The sequence below is a fragment of the Salminus brasiliensis genome, chromosome 16, assembly GCF_030463535.1.
Source record: "Salminus brasiliensis chromosome 16, fSalBra1.hap2, whole genome shotgun sequence".
NCBI classification, from domain to species: domain Eukaryota; kingdom Metazoa; phylum Chordata; class Actinopteri; order Characiformes; family Bryconidae; genus Salminus; species Salminus brasiliensis.
This window is the reverse complement of record NC_132893.1, coordinates 18,028,829-18,050,213: the sequence shown is the minus strand read 5'-3', so window position 1 is coordinate 18,050,213 and position 21,385 is coordinate 18,028,829. Positions and strand designations below refer to the sequence as shown.

Here is a 21,385-nt window from a genome sequence, read left to right as displayed (position 1 = left end):
AATACAAAAGTGAAACTGTGCAAACACTATAGGTACATGGAAAGAACTCTGCATACAAAAAAACATGACCTAATTGCAAATAAATGTTAAAGCAATGCTGCAGGAGAGTCAAACAAAAGGACTACTATACACTTAATGCTACTGAGGACAGAGATGGATCGTGTAGCAGTGAATTAACCAGTGCTACAAAAATATATGTTGAAGTGCCCTCACCTCAATACACTCTCACTTAAGAACACATTCACACACACACACACACACACACACACACAAACACTAAGCCTCTCATCACACAGAGCTTACCAGTCAATTCAGTGGTTCTCCGCAAACAGAGGATGGAAATACCTAGTAATTAAGAAGTTGGCAGTTCCACTCCAAGCGTCTCAAATTGGGGGGTTGTGAAAGCTCTGCTTCATGTGGCGTCAGTAAGGCACGGCTCTGTGGTTTTACAGAGCGATGAAAAGATAAGGTGGTCACAGGAATTGGCCAACGGCCTTGACATGAGGGTATTCACAGTGTACAGTCTCCACCCTTCCGCCCCCATGCCCCCCACCCTTTACTCCCTATCCATACAGCACCTGTGATCCCCCCCAGGCCCTGTTCCCATGGTGTGAGCCAAGTGGTTCTACACACGCTCCTGTCTGTCATAATACACAGAAGCTTGTTGTAATGGTATAATTAACCTTCTGGATTTTAGCCTTGAAATACTGCAAGGATATCAGGTATGGGGGGGATGGCGCAGGTGCTGATACACTGACCAGAGTTTTTAATAAGGGCTTGCTATTCTGAAAACCAAGATTTGGTTGTGCTAGGCACAATCTGCTTGTCCTAAAAAAAAAAAAAGAAAAAAAGAAAAAAAGTACAAACATGCCAGGAGAAGGAAAGAAGGAGAAAAATAGGGGAAGTTTGCCTGGAGGCCACATGAATTACAGGTCTGATCTGGCAGCACAAGCATAAGCAACAAATAGGGAAATACATGACATGGCAAAAAATAAACCAAATATGCAAAGGACAAACATATAAATGTAAAAAAAAGGCAAAGTATGACTATGGTAAGTTAAACGCAATAATAAGTATATATAAGTTTCTATGTACAGTTGGAATATATACATGGCCCTTTTCCCATTCAGAAATACGTTCATTACTGCTGAAATAGTCTTTTAGAGCCCAAAGTCCATGAAAATCGGAGAGGTAACTACATTGTAATGACCACAACCATATAATTACATTATATACAGAACTCAGAAATGGTGAAGTGAAATCCCTCTTTTTCCCGTGTGTGTAATAGTCCATAATAAAGTGTGTAGATATTTCATGATGAATTCGATTTTTTGTTTTGTTTACAGATACTACAGTGTTTTATAACCTTATCTCCATCTACTGTATCTGTATCATAGAGTTGATAAAAATAAGAGAAAGGTGCTACAGATGAGGCAGACAAAGACCAGGTCAAAAACACTGGAATTACTTTTCCTGTAATTATTACTGCTTCTGAGACATAAGGTTTTCTCATGACAGTGGCTGAAGGGCAGTGCTCATAAGGCTACATGACAACTACATAAGCCTTTAATGACAAGTGACGACAAAAGGCTCTTTCCAACATGCATCAGTTAGCATAACACTTGTTAAGGTGAATGACATAAAAATTCTTCAATGCAGCCAATATGACAACTTATGCTTGTTGGAATAAGCCTTGATATGAATGTTAATGTAGGCTTATGTCAGATGTAACGTAAGGCGTAAAACGCCACCTATTAGTAAAATGTTCCAAATATTTTCAAGGGGGAAACAGAATGTCCTGACAGAGAGAATCACTGTAAAGTCTATTAGGCCACCGTCCTATTCTATCTCAGCAGTTAGCAGTCGCACACAGCGATTCTGTGGAGTCCTGGGTTGGCTCCTGCTCAGCGAGTTTCAGGATGACTACTTTCCTGCGGAGCGTCCCGGGCATCTGAGTGATCAGGCTCTCTGTGGGTGGCTCAGACACAGAGGGGGTTGGTGGAGCGCTATCCGCACCATGGCTCAGCAGCAGGCAGATGGCGTCCGTGTATCCACCGCGAACAGCCAGATGGAGTGGTGTTAATCCGCTTTCGTCTGGTGTGGCGGCCGCCTCTGGCCACCTCTGCAGCAACTCCTCCATGACCTGGCAGTGGCCCCCCTCAGCCGCCAGGTGGCAAGGTGTGCGTTGGATGTGGTCAGTGTCATGTGGGTCAGCACCCTCCTCTAGAAGCATCCTGACAGTGGCCAGGTGACCCCTCCGGGCAGCTAGATGCAGGGGTGTGAGACCCTGAGCTGTGCGGCATTGGAGGTCAGCGCCGTGTTTGAGGAGCAATCGGGATGTGCTGGTGTGGCCAGTCTCAGCGGCCACGTGAAGCGGTGTGCTTAGGCCTGCGGACATTAGGCCCACGTTTGCCCCCAGCTCCACTAGGACACGGGCCACCCTGTACTGTCCCCGCTGGGAGGCAAGGTGCAGTGGAGCTCGCCCGTCCACCGTTTGCCCATCCACGTTGACGCCAGCCTGCTTCACCAGCAGCTTAACAATGCCCAGGTGGCCCTGCCAGGCAGCCAGGTGTAGAGCTGTCCACTCGTCCTTGCCCCTGGCATGCGCATCGGCACCACGACTCAGCAGGACACGCACCACGTTCTCCCGGCCATGGTGGCAGGCCACGTGCGTTGGTGTGCGCCCCTGAGCATCCGCCTCGTTCATGGTGGCGCCGCGGTCGAGGAGGAGCCGGGTGAGTGCCTCGTCACCGTTCTGTGCAGCAAAGTGCAGCGGCGTGTACTGGTCCTCGTCCTTGGCATTCACGTTTGTGCTCTTGCGGCCCAGAAGGATCTCAGTCACACTCTTCAGCCGCTTCTCAACGGCCAAGTGGAGGGGCGTGGATCCACGAGAATCAGGCAGATTTGCGCTGCAGTTGTTCAGCAACAGGAACTTGACTGCTTCCTCGTTGGCCAGGCTCACAGCATAGTGGAGCAGGCTGCCACCCCCATCCAGGAGCAGGTCGACATCCTGTGGCTGGAGGATCTTCATCAGTTTGGCGATGTCCTCGGTGCGGATGGCATCGCAGAGCTTCTTCTTCTGCAGTTCACTTGATTCTGCGAAATGGAAAATAAACATAGAATTAGTCTGGAAAATGCAAAAAGGCATTGCTTCACTAACAAATATGCAACTGAGCCTAATGTCTTTTTTGGCCACAACAAATTTCACATTTTTAGACTTTGGTGATTTTCCTGCTTAAAACTGAGAAGCTGTTTCAACTGATGAAGTCCAGAATCACAACTGCACACATTTATAAAAATATAATATATATATATTTACAAATTATTTGTTACTTCTAACTAGATTTTGTGATTCGTGTGTGGTTAAAAGTCTGACTCCTGTCTTACCATTGCTCGAGTTTTCTCTCTCAAACGAGAGTGTGATGGAGCCCTGGGAGGAGAAGGCCGAGTCCACGGAGGAAATACCCGACAGTCTCTTGCTGGTGTTGTCCTTGCTCTCTAGGCAGTCCTCCTTAACGTGGTCAAAGCTACGGGAGATGCCAGAGTCAATCTGGCTCAGCAGCTCAGAGAGGCTGCAGTCCTTCTCTGGCAACATGGCTGACTTTGGCCTCACTGGCTTCTGCTCCTTGGGCTATAATAGATAATAGAAAACACTGCATTTAGTCATTTAGATTTCAGAAAGGAAAATGATAGTACATGCAGATAAAAGTTTATATTAGTTATATGTTGGTAGATGAATAAAACACAAAAATTGTGCTTAGGTACAGGCACTGTCAGAGCTGTGCATGTGTGGCTTATGACAGGTCACATAATTCACATAAATAAAGCAAAAACGGGTTTAGTTCAGTACAGTTTTAAAGGGGCACTCTGCTCAAAACAAAGCACTTAACACTTGATGAAAAAATATGCCTAGGGTTATAGTACAGTGGTGCTACAATTGTCTCTAGAGAGAGATTTTCTGGTTTGAAGATCAGAAACCCCCTTTCTGATGATGCATCTTGAAGGTGAGAGCATAAAGACATGCACTTTGGGATGGACACCTGAGGGGGCTAGTCTTTTATTTATTTATTTATGCCAGGTTATTTACAGGCACCGCTTCTGCATCGTTGTTACCTTTTTACCTAAGGTAAAAATATAGATTAATTAGATTTGATTTATTTTATGTTTTATTATATTGTATTTTTAATTGGTATATATTGTGTATAACTACTGCAAGACACACAGTGCCTCTTGGAATTGTATCATATTTTTCCTCTACACATGTTTCTTGTTTGTTGATATTGAGTTTTGCACTTTGGCTTGTTGGTGCGTCATTGCCTTTGACCAGACACATATGTATGAGTCTTGTCTGCTCTATCTGGCTTGTTGTAGTCTTGCAGTTAGCAAGGCTGGTCTTTGCTTTTTTATTTTCCAGTGAAAGGGTTGATATCCTGAAAAGTTAACTGTTGCCCTTTTTTATTCCATTCTTGTTGGTGTTTAAGTCTGTTGGTTGGTGTAAAGTCTGTTGGTGGGAGTTTTGGGTTCCCAGGGTTAAGTGAATGTCCATTTTCTTGTTGCCAGAGTGTCTGCAAAAGCCAAAAAATTATTCTGGTTCTGGAGGAAATATATCTCAAAATGATTTCTGCTCAAGTTGAATGATTTGTTTCGAAAGATTTAAGAGTGTGGAGAAAAGGTTTTGAATCTGTACATTTTAAAACATGTGTTTTGCATGCATACCATTACTAAGATTGCTTCTTTAAAGTCAAACAGAATAAAACTGAATAAATGTATTATTTTATTTATTTATTTATTTATTTATTTTAACTGATGAATGAATTGAACTGTGAATGACAGTTTATTCTGTGAGTACTCAACAGCTAGTCAAGGACATATTCTTCACACAATGCATTCTCCTCATACAGGAAATGTCTGGGTAAACAATCTTGCACAGTTGCATTCCCTAACCCTAAAGGGATGTCATCATCTGGACTAAACATTCGTGGTACGCGTTTAAAGCGCACAACAAATGCCAAACGGTTACTCAATGGCTGGGCTTCATTGTACCAATCTGTCATACATAAGCATTCATGCAGTTTGTTAAGTTTACATGTTGCACAATGGCAGCATTTAAAAAAAATAAGTGTACCTTCCTGTACTCAAGACAGGAACATGAGATAAATGTGAAATATAAGACAGACGAATGAGACAAGACGAAATCAAAAAGCAAGATGAGGAACTGTCAAAGGACAAAAAGGCCAAAAATTTAAAATAATTTAAAAAAATGGATGGTTGAGAAATAGGAGAAGGATTGTAGCTTCTAACTTCTAAGGTATCTAACATACACTGCTTTGGATTGTGTGCTAGTATGTCAGTGGTACCTGTTCGGAGGCCGGAAGAGCTGCGCAGGGGGAGCAATCTGGCTCAGACACCGACACTCTGGACTCGTCGTGGGGTTTAGAGCACAGCTCCTCAGCTTCAGATGTAATCTCTGTGGAAACAGTAGGAGTGGTTGTACACACTTGACAAAATCATGGTACTCTGAAACATCAAATATAGGACAGACATCTTTACTCTCAGTTCACATAAACTGCTGTACATTCAATTAATTCTTTTTGACATATCAGCTGGAGAACGTTTCAGCCAATTGTGTGATGCGGTTTGACCGATGCTTATTAGGAAAACATATTTGAAAGCCTTTGTATTAGGGCCACATTAGCTGACTATTAGCTTAACAAAAATTCATATATTAAAGAAAATACTTTATTGATTCTCAAAAAGAAACATCAAGATCCAAAGTATTGTTACTTCAGTATCAATCCCCCTGCCGCCGCTTGTTAGCTACATTATCTTTGTAGCTCTAAAGCAAATCTTAAAAAAGTCAAACATCAGACACAAATGTTTTGACTGCATTTGAGGAAATCTTGTATGTATCTTTTTTATCTTTCTCATGAAAGTTCTAAATCATTTCTGCAATGCAAACCCTTCCCCTGTGAAACAGATAGTATGCAGTGAGATTGGAATGACTGATGTGAGATATTCACCCTGAAAGCTGGGCCTGTCATCTGGAGAGGCACTCCAGCACTTCTGCATGAGGGCCATGAAACCGGAGCATGCCTGAGGTCGACTGCGGGGCACGACGCTCAGCTCCGGACGCACCCCCTTCACCACCTTCACCATGATGTGCAGAATGTTGTTCTCCCCTATGGACCACAGCACAGTAAACAAGGGAGAGAGCTTTTAGACCACTGCTATGACTTGCTCTGAAACGTGGCACTCGCAGAGAAGTGCAAGCGAAGGGAACAAAGTCACCAAGGTTTCAGTTTACAAGACAGTTGATATGCACCGCGTGCAGTGTTGCCCTGCGTAGGGAGAAAGTTCATACGTACAGCTAGCCGAAGCTAGCCAGGAAATAAATTAAACAAAGGGAGCTTAACCTTGCTGAATTGAGCCATAGAAATGAGGATTTCTGAATGCTTGGAGATGTTTTTATGTTTTAAGTCCCTGCTTCAACACTGGAAAAGATTATTACTTCCTCTCCAGGAGACTTTTGTTCTCACACCCTTTCCTGTGCCAACCAGCAACACAGAACAAACACAGACGGCTGTTTTTCGACTGCAGCTATTCCAACATGTACCGTTACAAAGGCCAGTGGGTATATTTGATTAGCTATAAACGGACGACCTGCACGTAGATTCACTGATTCCAGTCACCAGGGCCAAAAACAAATGGAGCACCTTAACCGCTAATGTTTTATCTGATAAGTCTAAGGACACACAGCAGTCTGCCTCTTCGGAGCTGCCCTGGAACCTCTGGACAAAACAACCAGGCTCTCCTACAGCCAAACACTGGCCTTCCATGCTTTTAGCAGTACTGGGATTTAAGCTTCCATGAAAAGTCAGACACTGCTGTTCGATTACGAAATTAGAGCTCAAAGTACCAAAATGTCAAAGTCTGCGTCATCATTTAGGCAGTTACGTCTCGATCACGTCTCGATATAATGTTTCTTAAACTGTCTACAAGGGTCAATCCAGCGAAAAACGGCAATTCTATTGAACAGGAGAAATAGGGCGATGGGTAAAGGGAATGCAAGGACGCTCAATTGACCTAATAATGTAAAGCTGGAAAACAACAAATAAGGTTGCTAGTGGTCTGGTTTTAGACCGGTGAGTCTATTTGGTCATTTTATGCAGTACATAAAGACAATCCTCAAACATTCTGTTACCACCTGGGCCTAAGGGTCAAAATGACCTGGTGGTGTACAGCTTTTATGTTGTATGTCATTCAGTTTTGGGTTAGGGTTAGGGTTAAACCCACACAAGGGCATTCATTTTTGACCCTTAAGACAACACAAGGGTTATAAAGTACATTTGAAATATGACAGGTCTGGATGTTCTCTTGGAAATATTTCTTAGATGCAAAGTTGATGCTGACAGGTTAATCGGGTCATTATCAGTACAGAGAGCACAAGGAAATGACTTGTGAGATACACAACAACTGCTTGGAATCTTACCTTGATATGGCTTCTTCTGTGTGAGAATTCCCCAGATAACGATCGAAAAGCTTCATTAAAAAACAAAACAAAAACAAAGATAGACCAAAGGTTAATACAATACGACTGAATCCAATAGGAGAAGGCTCATCCTATGCTATGTTCAATTAGAGATGGCACAGAACCTTGTAGTGGAAACACATGATGACTGCGATCAAAACTGTGCTGCTAAAAATGTAAACTATGACTGAGCCATAATGGCTGACCTGTACACATCATGCTTGGTGTCAGAGACCCGGTCCTTCTCAATGATCCTCTCAGGAGGCAGGTAGGCGATAGTGCCGCAGAACCCGTCGCGGCTGATGTCATCGTTCCGAGCAAAGCCGTTCCACCTGGCCAGGCCAAAGTCTGAGATCTGAAAAGCAGAAACAGCCAATACAAAGATGTGAGTCACAATTCTTGTGCTGTGATTTTACACCATACATTTGCACATAACTTTTGTAAAGCACCTTCGTGACCAGAACACATTCGGGCCTCTCCCTTCCCTCTGCCCTTAATCTCCACCTCCACCCAAACACTAGAGCCGCATTAATCCTCAGATGTAAAGTGACTGAAATGATTTATAATGAGTTATTATGAGAGTGTTATTGTGTGTAATGAGTCAAAAAAAGTGATTCCTTCAAGATTTCAGATTTTGCTGGACTGCAATCCTCTTCAAAGTATATGTAGAGCAGGGCAATACGTCAATATTTTGTGTATAGTAATACATTTTGCTATTGTGGTACACAATATGATTTTATGAGTGTTTTATGGATATTGTCAGTGCTTAAAGAGCACTGATTATCTGCACATTTCATTACAAAGAGTGTAATCAGCCTTATTTAATTAAATGGAGTGCAGCATATTTTGAGAACTCAGTATGGGAGAGTATTTAGGCAGCAGTTTGCCTGAGGCATTTTGTCTACATGATGAAATATTGCGATAAATATAGTATATTGTAAACATGCCTTTAAATACTGTGATTTTTCCATATCGCCCAGCTCCAAGTACATGTCCCAAAAAGGGTTCTTTACAGCGATGCCATAAAACATGGGTCACCATTATTATTCAAAGCGTCAGTATAGCTGCTTGGCCTAGTTAAGTTTTCATTTCATTTCATCTCATATTGATGCAACAAAGCATGAGAGGAAGTGTGTTATCGTGAGTATTGCCAACATTAAACACATTAAATGCTATGTTTCTGTATTTCTTACTATATTTATTGTTCGAACTGTTGTATAAAAGCAATAGAACATGTGAGGGAGTGCGTTTCTGTGAAACAACAGCTGCTATTTCCCAACAACACACGACCTAGAGCTTGTTGATATGTCACAGAAACTCCACTCACTCACATTAAACTCTTGTTTTCCACTCAGTTTTTTTTTCTTGTCCGTTTGTTGTTCACAGTCACAATCTGTTTCTTCTTCTTATTATGTATTCTTGTCTTAATCCTTTCTGTTTTGTTTTAGGTCAATTTTTATTGACTCTGTGTCAATACTATTTTGTTTTTAAGATTAAATCGAAGCATAGCACATATGAAAACTGAAATGAGAGCCACAGGGAAGAGAAAGAGCCACAGGGAAGAGAGAGAGGGGGGGGGGTGTTAAATAAATAAATAAATAAATAAATAAATAAATAACACTGCTCAGGGCATTCACGTTACATCTTGGTTCATTATGCGATTTATAGCAACAGCGTGCAGCGGAGTTAGTTTAATCTCTAAAAGTTAGCACAGTTTGAACGCTTCTCCACCAATCAGCTTGCATGGAGGAAACAACCTGTTGTATAAAGGAAATCATTTGCCAGGGGAAACTAGCAGAACCAGGTGTAGGTGAAGACACACTGACCACTGACGGATTAGATTGGTGACCCCTGCCACATAGGAACCACTTCTGGTTCTCTAAAGAGCCTTTGACAGAATGATTCCTTAAATATAATATAATATAATATAATATAATATATATATTTGTAAATAAGATGCGAGTGTGCGAAAAACCATTTCTTAGGGGCTTCCGGGCACTTCAGATTTTCTTTTTGCTCCAGCCCTGGCAAGTGGCAACACACAGGAAAAGAGAACTACTGCTATGTATAATAGTACCATGGAAAACTGTAAACTATAGATAATCAAGGGTGCAAGTTCAAGACTCCTTGTGTGCTACTTTTTAAAATATTTTTTGTTATGTACCAAAAGTTTTATAAATTCTTTACCAAAAGAATTTTTTTTTAAATTTCCATAGGATTGTATTATAGATAACCGAGCTATAGATTATAGACTGTGGTATAGACATGAACCCGATTTGAATAGTCTGTACCTGCACTTACAAAAATCTGACCTTCAGGATAAAAATCTGGGATACGAATGAGAAACGACCCACACCAGGTTGTAAGTTCAACACTCCCTGTGTGGCCACTTTACACTGAACGTCTTAACATTACAAGCCTTATTGCAAGGCGCATTCATGACCAAAACACACTTAACCCTTTCCCCTAATCTCCACCTCCACCCAAACACTAGAGCTTCATTGATCCTCCAGCGCAATGTCGCTGAAATGAGCTGTGTTATTTTGTATACTGGGCTTAAGGCATGCCACCGTTTCTAAGAGGGCGGGTTGCATGCTGCCGTGCCCTCGGGCCTCCCCCGCACGGAGGGAAGGCCCTGTGTCTGAGTGCGTGTGGATGTGTACAGGTGTGTGCCTGCCATGCATTAAGGCTGCTTAACGCCAGCCTGTTGAGACCGGCCCGCGCCACGTATTTATATCCAGCCTTTTCAATACAGGGGAATGCTTTCCCACCCATCCTCCCATCCCGCGCTTACTCATCCACAGAGAAGGACGGGCATGGACGGGATAAAGTCTGGGAAAGCATTTCTGCCCTCAGGGAACTTCATGGAAAAGGTAAGGCCCGTGGAAAGAAAGAAGACATTTTCATTCCCCCGTGGCTTGTGAAATCCTACGTTTTTCAAAGACGGAATGAACTTGCAAATTTGGGGGGGTTCGGATGCAGCCAGGCATTTTATTATGGAAAAAAAGCTTAAACAGACTAGCAAAATAGTCTGGACTTCTATGGAATCTAGTATAAATGCCTTTAGAAGCCACTATTGGAAATTCAAACAGCATGTTTTATAAACGTTATAATATGCCTGATGCATGACATGCACTTACTTTGACGTGGTAGTGGGCATCCAGCAGGATGTTGGCAGGTTTTAGGTCCAGGTGCAGCAGCGGTGGGTTCATGCAGTGCAGGAAGTTCATGCCCACGGCAGTTTCATGGATGATGCGGAAGCGCAGTTCCCACGGCAGCGGCTCGGCAGCCAGCAGCGCCTCCAGAGAGCCCGTCTCCATGTACTCCATTACCAGGCCCTGAGGGTCACTGCAGATGCCGTACACAGGAAGGATGTAGCGGAACTTCGCCGCCTCCATCTTGTTGGCCTCCTCGAGGAGCTCGGCACGCTCCCTGAGAACAGGAAAAAGAAAAGCTATTATATGCACTAGAAGTTAATGTAGGTGTCTCATGAGCACAGGTATCCAGGCATCCCGAGGCAGCAGACATGCTCAGAGGGAAGCACTAGGTCCCCAGTTCCAGTGCACCAGCTAACAGATGCCTGTGCCGGCCAACATCACTTTAACAGCAATGAGGGGAAAGGAAAGCACTGCTAATTGTGCTCTCTCTGACTCTGGATGCTGATGGCAAAGCAGAATCGCTCAGGTTTTCGAACTGGTGACCCCAGGCTGAGCCACTGTGAGCCTCATTTCAATCTGCTTTTTAAATGAGGCCCAGTACAGAGAAGCTGGTCAGAATAGAGGCAGTTTACATAAACCATGACACAGTAATTAAAACAGCATGTTTAGGGATACACATCACACTGGTTGAAAATGGGAAATGAGAAAAAAAAAAATTATTAGTTTAGGAGAATTACAATGGTAAAAATAATAAATAAACAAGTTATATTTTGAACAGGTTGTTGTAATTATTATTTGTTTATTCTTGATTACATATACATTTATTTTTTTCTATTTTTCACAAATGTTTTTTTCTTCCTACTTCCTTCAGCTTTAAATCAAGCAAGATTTGGACACAAAACTGATGGTTAAATAAGTTCCTGGAAGCTTTTGTAGCGTTCACAAACTACACAAGGCATGTCTAGAACACAGGCATCTTAGAAAACCATTAACATTAACTGGGTGTTAACTTGTTTGTATTGTTATGGTATACAGTACAGTACAGAAAGGCCAAATGCTTGCAATTCTACTGAAAAACACGATGCAAGGCAATTCAAATTGAAATGTGATCACTCAAACAATGCCAGTGTTTGCTATCAGGACTATAAACATGAAAAAAAAAAAAGAGTTGCAGATAACTGCAGCATTCAATGAGCTTGAATCAAACAGTCTACCCATGAACTACCCATGGACTGTATTATTCAGTCCTTTTATTTAGTGCCTTGCGTTACTCCATTCTGAATTAAACCACAAATAGTGTGACTTCAGTGGAAAGAAAATCAACACTGGAAACATTTTCAGAATGGCTAATTTAAAAAAAAGCTATGCTGGGAAAGAGCTAAAATCATTTGACTAGCCGACATGTTAGGTCTAAAAATAGTAAATCAGTAAACAACAGTGCTGTACTTTATGCAAAACTTCAGCAAAACTACAGACATGGCTGACTTTGCAACCCATGGTTTTCATAGCATTCCAAAGCACAGCTTAAATATAGCTGTAAGAGAAGCAGTGTGAATGGGTATCTTGTTTCCCAGTCCACCTGTGAGGCCCTTTGCATGATGGCCTTTATCAGTGTTAGGTTAATGAGAACGCTCAAGTGTGGATCTCAAAAGGAGCTGAAGGGAGACATCTCAAACAGAAGCAGATTTACCCCAATAATAAGGTCTGGCAGTCTTTGCTCAGCCACTGAATTCCACACTGATAACAAAGTCCATTACAAATGAGGACTCCAGCGAGCTTTACACAGGCTGTCAGATCAGGAATTCTTTCCCACAAATATCCAACAGGCTTCTGGTGCGTACTAGTAAAAAGGCCGCACGCATATTCCACCGCAGCCATTTCACAAAATAACCACGTACAGATAAGGTCTCCGATCCAGGTACAGACATGTGGCGTTACAAAGACAAACAAACAAATTTAAAGTACATCGCTTCCTGTCATGGAAACCATGAGTCATGTCACTACTATAATGAGCCGAATCACAATCGAGTTTATATGGGTGTCTCTTCTGCGTCATATTTTGTTCTATTTGCCGTTCAGAGACAGTAAATGTAATGACAAAAGAAGAAAGAAAAAAAAGGTTTTTAACTTGACAGTGGATTTAACAATATAAATACAGTCCCATAATATATAACAATATATCCCATAATTATGAAAAAAGCACAAAAACTGGTAAAAAATATATATAAAAAAAAAAAAAATAATATATATGATATTACTCTGGTAAATGTTTAAGTATGGTTTTCATTATTTATTTTATTTATTATTTACTTCAAAGTATTTCTTTAATAAAGTTTCTAATTAAATTTTTGAAACAATGTTTTTGTTGACTAATAAGTAACATTAAAAGCATAGGGGTGAAAAATTCAGGGTAAAAATCTCAAAATAAGTGACAGCAGAGCTGTAACCTGGCAGTTGAAACAAAATCTAACTGGCGGATTTTTACTTTCTGGACCTAAAGCATTATCATTTTAGATTCCGTTCACTGAACCACACGTTCAATGTTTTTCTAACTACTGGTTCAAATTGTGGGGAGCCCTAATTTTTCTATGTTTTCATTTCCAGCTCTGACACTCCAAACACTCATAGCTCTAATAGATCTAATAATTTTTGTTTGAGCAAATGTACTCTTTCCCTTTGATTTTTGGTCTTCAGCATTAACATTAATCTACCATAAAAGCTTTTGAACTATAACAATAAACAATTTTAAACTGAAACAATAAATTATTACAAAAATGATGCCACACATCTGAAATCCCTGAAATCCCTAAGAACTATCCCATGTTTTTATCCCATGTGCTCAGTGCAGCTGCGTTAAGTTATTTACTGTGCATAATGTTATTCTGCAGTATTAAAATACATCACTTACAGCTAGCTATGTGCAGATGCCTTTAAATAATTGGAAAATATAACAAAGCTAAAAACTGTAAATAAAACAACAGTCAAATTAGGCTAACGAATTTGGTAAAACCTATTTAACATCAGCTCCATCAGAGCTCTATTGTACAAAACACACAATCTCGACGCAACCTCGGCTGCCTACCCCATTGCCAGGGTGCTTTTACTTCGGATTTTACAAGAGAAATAGACAGTCATATGGTCTTCACTCTTGAAAATAAAGGTGCTACAACTGATTTTTTTTAGCAATGCCGTAGAAGAACCACTCCATAAAGAACCTGTTTTGTAAAGGAGCCATGAGTGTAAAGAAGATTACATTGACTTCTTTCAGCCTTTGAAAGGATCATGACACACATCTTTTTGCCCAGTGGTTTTACAAATGGTGCTCTAATGCCATCGCTCAAAGAACCCTTGTATCTAAAGCTTGAGGCATAAGAACATGGCTATTAATTTAAAGTATCGTAAATGAATAAAAATGGTTCTATGAGCTTCTAAGTTTGTGGAACCTAACTCTAGATGAAATCCCTAAAGCTTTTAAACCCAAATTTTACCTCCAATCCCTTTGACTCTCCAAACCCTAACCCTAGATATAACCCTTAAGCCTATTCTAACCCTTCAACAGTCTTGAACTCTAAGGCTCTCACAACCCTAACACCAAACCCTAAACCCTAAATCCCTACAAACACGTAACCTAAACCCAAACCCTGGAAGGATAGGCTGCCCAAACGTGTGACTGTTAGAAGCTAAGTGTGCAGTTCATCACATTGAATAGTTAATTTTTTTTTTCACGAAGATCATTTCAGAAATTATTTACATTTCCATTAGATCACCGTACTGAAGCTCAGCTCTGTTTGCCTTTCACATGAACTGAAAGATTTCACAGCGCCTCAGATTTGATAACAAATGAGTGCTTGCTTAGGTGCCTGGCCTTGTTTATCAGGGACTACCTGATTAAAAACTAATATTTAAAAAGACAGATTTAAAAAGGAGCCTGTTCTGAAATGTCAACGTGTTTTTCTTTTGGAACATAGAAGTAAAACATATGAACTGCCGGATGGAGCACATACTTCAGCAATATGTATTCAAGTACAGTAACAAACATACGTATACTTCCTTATCTCCCACCTCTGGTTCGAGTGACAATAAAAAAAAAATGGCCAAAAAACAGAGAAGGCTCTGATATGACAGCAACAGCATGCTATACATAAAGATAGCATATTGCTATTGATACATATCGCTATCTGTAGCAACCAGCCCTTTTCAGTAAAAAATGCTAGATTGGATATCAGAGGGAAAATACCCTGAAACAGCCCAGTGTCACACTGTGTGACCTCATGTGGTTAGCTGTTAGCTTTAGTGTTTCAGTCGTTTGAGCCTGATAGCCTACTTTCACATGCTGTAGTGAAGAGCTTTGCTTCCGTAAAGAGAACCCATTTTAAAGCTTAGTAGTTTTTAATGAAGAAATGTTGAATCAGTAAGATCTATATTCATCTACACTTGTAGGAACCTAAACTTTGAGCAGCATTAGGCAAGAACTGATATTTTCGCTCATGGGCCCCTCCTTTCAGGTGGGGAGTATAATTCAGTGAAGACAAAAAGGCGCTTTGAGCGTCCCCCCTTACAGCACATGTGACATTTCGCAAACTGAGAGATTCAGAATCGTCACTGAAAGTGAAAGAAGCATGTGGGCTGACATGGTAGGGTGATATTACAAGATTTTACACAAACATGACTCCGGTTACGCAGCGTTATGCAGTTCTCACAAGTGCTGTCTTGCCCATGTCTCCAAAGTTACATGGTGCAGTTAGCATCGTGCCGAGATCAGAATAGCAAGGACAGCCATGCCATTTCCTCTATTACAGGTCAATGGAGCATTACAATAATTTAGCTATTTTAAATCAGTTTTTTTTTATATAAATTTTGGTATCATAGAATTCACCATATGTATATGTACTACATTTACTACTATGTATGTGTGTACATATATAAATTTCTTACAATAATATTATATATATATGTGTGTGTGTGTGTGTGTGTGTGATTACTTTACTGGTAAGGTTAAAAACTCTGGTCTGATCTGTGTTCTAAAGCCACACAATATCCAGCCCTAGGTCCTAAAGAAGTCTTAAACTCCCCCCTACTTAAATCTTTTTAAAAGGATACCTGATATGGCAGCCTGACTCTTTTGGAGTTGACAAATTGGGAGTGAGGAAGGGGAAAAAAAGAGGACAGAGTGAATAGGAAAGGGAATAGTGTACTGAGGTGTACTCCACTTGTTAATCTCCCTCTTCAATCCTTTCCAGTCAGACAAAAGATTCCCTTAAAGAGACAAAAAAAAAAAACCCTGGTCCGGTGCAACCGGTTCCTCGACTCGACTGCACATTGTCTCTACAAACCCCAAACAGGTAGAGCCATGGAGGACAAAGCCCGCTTTTCAGTTTATGGCTTGTTTATAAGCAGAGGGGACCAATTAGGGCAGCATGCAGAGGTCATCCACCGATGCCCTCTTTAGGCCTATACTACTAACAGGCTCGCAGGGCTGACATTCCTCTATGTGGACCTCAAGTAGAAGCCTTTGTGTTGCTTATGGCTTTTTTTTTATTGCATCTGACGTGACGATGCCAGCATGGCCTCGGGTCAATCAGTGTCAAACATGCAGCCTTCCTGATTCGTATCTCACACAGACAATCTCTTTAGTACTTTTACCATTTTGCAGAGACACTTAGTCAGCAAGGGCTTGATAAGATGTTTAACCCTGTCTGTTTATGTGACTGCAGATAAAATAAAGCAGACCACTTAACTCCAGCTGTGACACACACACACACACACACACACACACATACATACATACATACATACATACATACACACCCACATCTGATGGACAGTTATCATCATCATCATCATCATCATATTCATTTGCTTTATAGACTAGGGTCAAACTACTTTTGCCCCTCTCGATTTTTGCTTCAGGCCTCCTTTGTCCTCTTACTTTTGAGGTAGCTTTTTAAAAAAGTTATTAATTAAATAACATAACTTTTTGTCAAAAAATGTAAAAGTTTGGCATTTTAAAGAGCCAATAGCATTTCTATTTACATTTCATATTTTCAACTGTCAAATAAAAATAGCTAGAAATGTGCAAGCTTGCACAATGTAACAGGTAAATAAATAAATACAAAAAAATATAGAAAAATAAATGATAGTAAACCCTTCCACGATAAATAAATAAATAAAAATAATTTATTTAATGTAGCTGTAAAGAAATCGTAAATGACCATCTAACCAATCTAGATCGATGTATTCCTAATTGGAACAGATGTTATCATACTTTATGCTTTTGTGAACTGACTTTGCTATACATGGATGTTTACACTGATGCTAGCGGCCTTCACAGCACATTCCTGAAAAGCGGCCAATTATGTTCAACAATGAAATGAAGACTTTGTGTTCTGTTTCATTTATAAGGTAGATTTTTATATTTTTTTAATTTTGCATTTATTCATAAAAAGTCACAGTCTTGCAAAAGACTGCAAGTCACAGTGTACGGCGGTATAGTGCTAAATAAGGAAAGGATGTCATTCCTACATGCAACTTGAGGAAGTAATTTAAATTTTAAGCTTTTGTTTAGATATTTAACGCTACCTCTCAAAGCCATGCTGGTTTAAGTCCGACATACAGCGCTTTGCTGTAACTAGATCCGGGGTTGCGTGAAAGACAATAGGGTTAATAGGCATGTAGAAATGCAGATTCATTGATCCGGAGGTGGGAATTTAACTACATAGCCTTTAGACATATTTTCAGTTATTTAAGAGCATTTGTATTGGTCCATTCATCATGCAATTTAAAGCACAATGGGGAAAAAAACTGCTGCAAGATTTAAATTATGTCAATTTATGTCAATTATGTCTATTTTCAAATGTAAAAATGACCCACTCCCCACCCACTGTCTATATTTCACTAGCTTTTACATAGTACACTTGTTTATCTTCCAGTACCCCTTTTATAACCAGGTTTGGATCATATCAAAATAACTGAATCATATTAAAACAAGGTGAAATCCATGATTTTTTGACCTGGAATGAGGTAAGAGGTTTATATTCATCCAGTGACGAATTTAAACACCAAAAAAATACAGAGACACAGAGCAGAGGAATTTATAATAGCAGTAATCTGCCAACCATAAAATAGCAAACTTAAAGGCCATAACTGTGATTAATATAGAGGTTTCCCAACACTCCCAAACTCCAGTTTGTTAAAACTTCGACACAAGCCTGGGGACGCAGCGAAGAACAGATGCAGACGCAGACAAAACACATGAATGAATAAGGCCTGGATGAATAAGACTCGATGACTAGATCAGACTTCCTACACAGGTGGCACGCATATGAGCACACGGAAACACACGAAAACTCGTACACACTTGTTAAAAAGGGTAGTGGCTGTGTGTGGCATAAAATAGCTGAAAAAGAATCTTTTTTTAAGGTTCAGTATTTATGTAATTAAAAAACTGACCTGCATAAATGACATACATAATTGGTAAATATACAATCTGCACATATTTCAAAGTGCTGTGTAAGATCAGTGGAAGATTACTGAGGTGGAAAAACAGCAGCGCTGAAATTATTAGGTGATGCGATGGTCCTCTTATACTGCTTCAAAGGCTACAAAGAAAAAGTGAATGCATGGTGTGTTGGGAGTAAACTGTAGGTGAGTATGGAAGACTCTGTGTGTGTGTTTGTGTGTATGTGCAAGGTAGGGGGTGCATAATCATGCCTCCAGGCAATACAATATCATTGAATCTATTACATAAAAAGGGGGGTTGGGAAGTCGCTCCCCTACACTGTCTACACAGCACTGTGCGTGGAATCACTTGCCATTTGACATTTTTTGGTATTTCATATACAACAATAAATTATTACGTTATTATTTACAGCATACTTTCCCATTTTATTAAATATAGTCACCAGAACTTTTGTTGTAAAATTTTAAATAATATACTTTATTTCTATTTACATTATTTTTAATTGCCTGCCTTTGGTTTGAACCCACTTTTGAACTATGATCATTTTGGATATTCATTTAATTATAAGTTATTACTTTATGTTTTAAGGTAATATGGTTGTCTCAGTTGTGCACATAGCCACACACACACACTCACAAACACAACCAAATCAGCCTAAAAAACACAGCTACTTGGAGTTACCTGGTACAAATAATCCATAAACAGCAAAAAATATAATGAAAAAAACACACCAGACGTGTGCACTGTTGTTACAAAACAGTCCACTCCCTGGAGAACGTGAGAACCAGACCTAGTTAGCCTCCATATCACGAAGACAAACTCCGCTCGCCCTTCAGAAAGCTGAGGTTATTACACACGCCAGCCCTCCCTGCTTTCTTTATTACTCACACACTCACACACACACACACACACACACACACACACACACACATATCCACACAAAGTACACACCGTCCATATGAAGAGATAACACAACTGACTCCTAAAAACCCATCAAAGAGAGCCACTCACTTGTCATCCACATGAAGGCTGGGAGGACACTTAATGGCCAGCCATGTTTTCCACTGCACATGCCGTACTTTGTACACTTGTCCGAATCCGCCAGAGCCTATCTTCTCCCAGCTCCCGAACTCGGACGAGTCAAACGTTTTCAGCGACCCCATGACCCCTGGGGAGCTCTCTTGGACATCCATCTTAAAAGCTGTCAGTTAAAGCCTCCTGTTCAGGTTCCGTCTTCGTCCTCTGCGATTCACATAAAAACAAAAAAGAAAGTCACACACCTGAGCGCTTCCTTGTTTTTTCCTCTCTGTTCCGACGGCTTGTGTGTATGTGTGTGTGTGTGTCTGGCCCTTCCCTCTGTTCAGGTAGAGGGAGGGTGAGGCTTCAGCCTGTGACATCACTTCCTGGGCCTACCAGCTGGAGTGAAGTAACACAGGCTGGGAGAAGACTTCATTCTGGCTGGCCTCTGTTCACTGTGACCCTTTCCCTGCTAATGTTTTTTCAGTGCCTGGAGCACGGCTCTGCGAGATCTGCAAGAAACAACAAAGCATAACACAGTATGTGTTAGAAATATGTGTAATCCAACCTTAATGGAGTACACCTAATAGCCCAACACCTTTATAAGAAGCAGTCAATACACTGGTGCATGTATCTGTGTGTCCCGGAGGGGGCAGCTGGGGAATCTTTGCCAACATTACCCAACAATGTCTTGTTATGCGATCCAGGCGAAATGACCCCAGTGTGGAATGTGTGGATTCATCTCAAAGACAGACTAACCCATTCATGCCTGAGTTCACATCAGCCCCTGCTCATTACATGTGGTGTAATACAAGGAACTGTCTCAGGCTGACTGCTCTGTGAGGTAATTCGATGATTGTCAGTGTTGCTGTCCTGAAGTCACTTTACAGATTTGTAGGTGAAGTCTCTGTCCCTAAGCAAGCCGAGGGGCACAGTCAGTGCCATAAGTGTTGGGGGTTGGGTCAGGGGGTGCATAATTGTACTAGAGTCCAAAATAAGTGGGACGTGCCTGCAGCAATCAGGCCCTCTAACATTTTTAAGGGCACCTTATATGTAGAAGCATATGCAGAGGTTAATTATATATAGAAGAATTATCCAAGAGTCCATGTATCCTCCTCATCTGTCCACTGGCATGTCAGATATATCAGTCATTAAATAGGACAAATATTCCAATCCAAATAGTTAAAATAATGTAAACCTGTAGGTTAGATGCTTGTAGGTGGAGGGCAGCAGTGGTTGGTGGTCACATTTATGTATTAGGCCCGACCCAAGAGCATTGAGTCACCTGGTAGTATTCATATCCAGTCACCCAGTCCAGAAACTTGAATACACTACTTGAGGGCGTGGACCTGGTCATTTGCAAGTCCATCTGAAGTGCTAATTTCCACCATTCCTAAGATGTGTGGGAATCGTTTCATTCACTGTCAAGGACAGGCCTCCGTCAGAAGCTGACAGGTTCCCTTATTGATGTGCTAATGATAATGAGAAGGTGGGCATTCCGGATGCAAACGGTCAGACATTTAGACAGAACTGGTATCTATGATGCATCTTAGCTCAGCTCTCTTTGGCGTACATCAGCAGAAAGTTCAGCCGCAGCTACAAAACTACGAAAGTATTTATTGTAACAGTGTGTGTGTTGTGTAACACTGCAATCTGTAGTAAGACTTTTCTTCTGAAAAAAAGGACAGTGTGGTGTTACAGTAGTTAAACAATCAGGGCCCAGTTTCCTAGAAGCATGTTAGCGTTACTATCACCCTAACTTAAATAGACAGAGTGTTCAGTCCCAGGATTGCTATCCCAAACTAGTCATCTTTGAGCCCAGAGGCTTTCTGGAAACCCAGGATTTGTGTGTGGAAGCATAACCAAACATGCAACCACATACCTACTCCACTTTATGCCACTCATCAGCTACAAATATATACAGCACTGTGCAGCAGTTTCAGGCACCTAAGCACATTATCTAAATGCATTAGATATGCGTTTCTGCTTGTAAAATCTCCAGACCACATTAGAACAGATGCAAGTGAACATAGATACAGTAAATAGTAACAAGAATTTCTCATGTTGAAGAATGTACTAGATATCTTGTAAGCTAGTTTGAAGCACAAAGCTTGGTTCCAGATCTCTCCTGGATGCCCCCAGCCAACTCATGGCTCACCAGCTCACCTGATTTAACATCTTCAAGCACTGATTTACCCATCCAGGTGCTGGAGCAGAACTCTT

General features: G+C 40.9%; 1 protein-coding gene across 1 annotated transcript; it reads right to left on the bottom strand.

The window, feature by feature from the left end:
- Positions 1-555: 555 nt before the first annotated feature.
- Positions 556-19,467, bottom strand: ripk4 (receptor-interacting serine-threonine kinase 4). The gene is made up of 8 exons (XM_072659407.1): positions 19,157-19,467; positions 10,669-10,960; positions 7,735-7,883; positions 7,490-7,539; positions 6,021-6,179; positions 5,358-5,467; positions 3,388-3,631; positions 556-3,096 (listed from the first exon to the last, which is right to left on the bottom strand). Exons 1-8 carry the CDS (start codon positions 19,336-19,338, stop codon positions 1,850-1,852), a joined length of 2,433 nt encoding a protein of 810 aa, XP_072515508.1. The 5' UTR covers positions 19,339-19,467; the 3' UTR covers positions 556-1,849.
- Between the last annotated feature and the right edge of the window lie 1,918 nt (positions 19,468-21,385).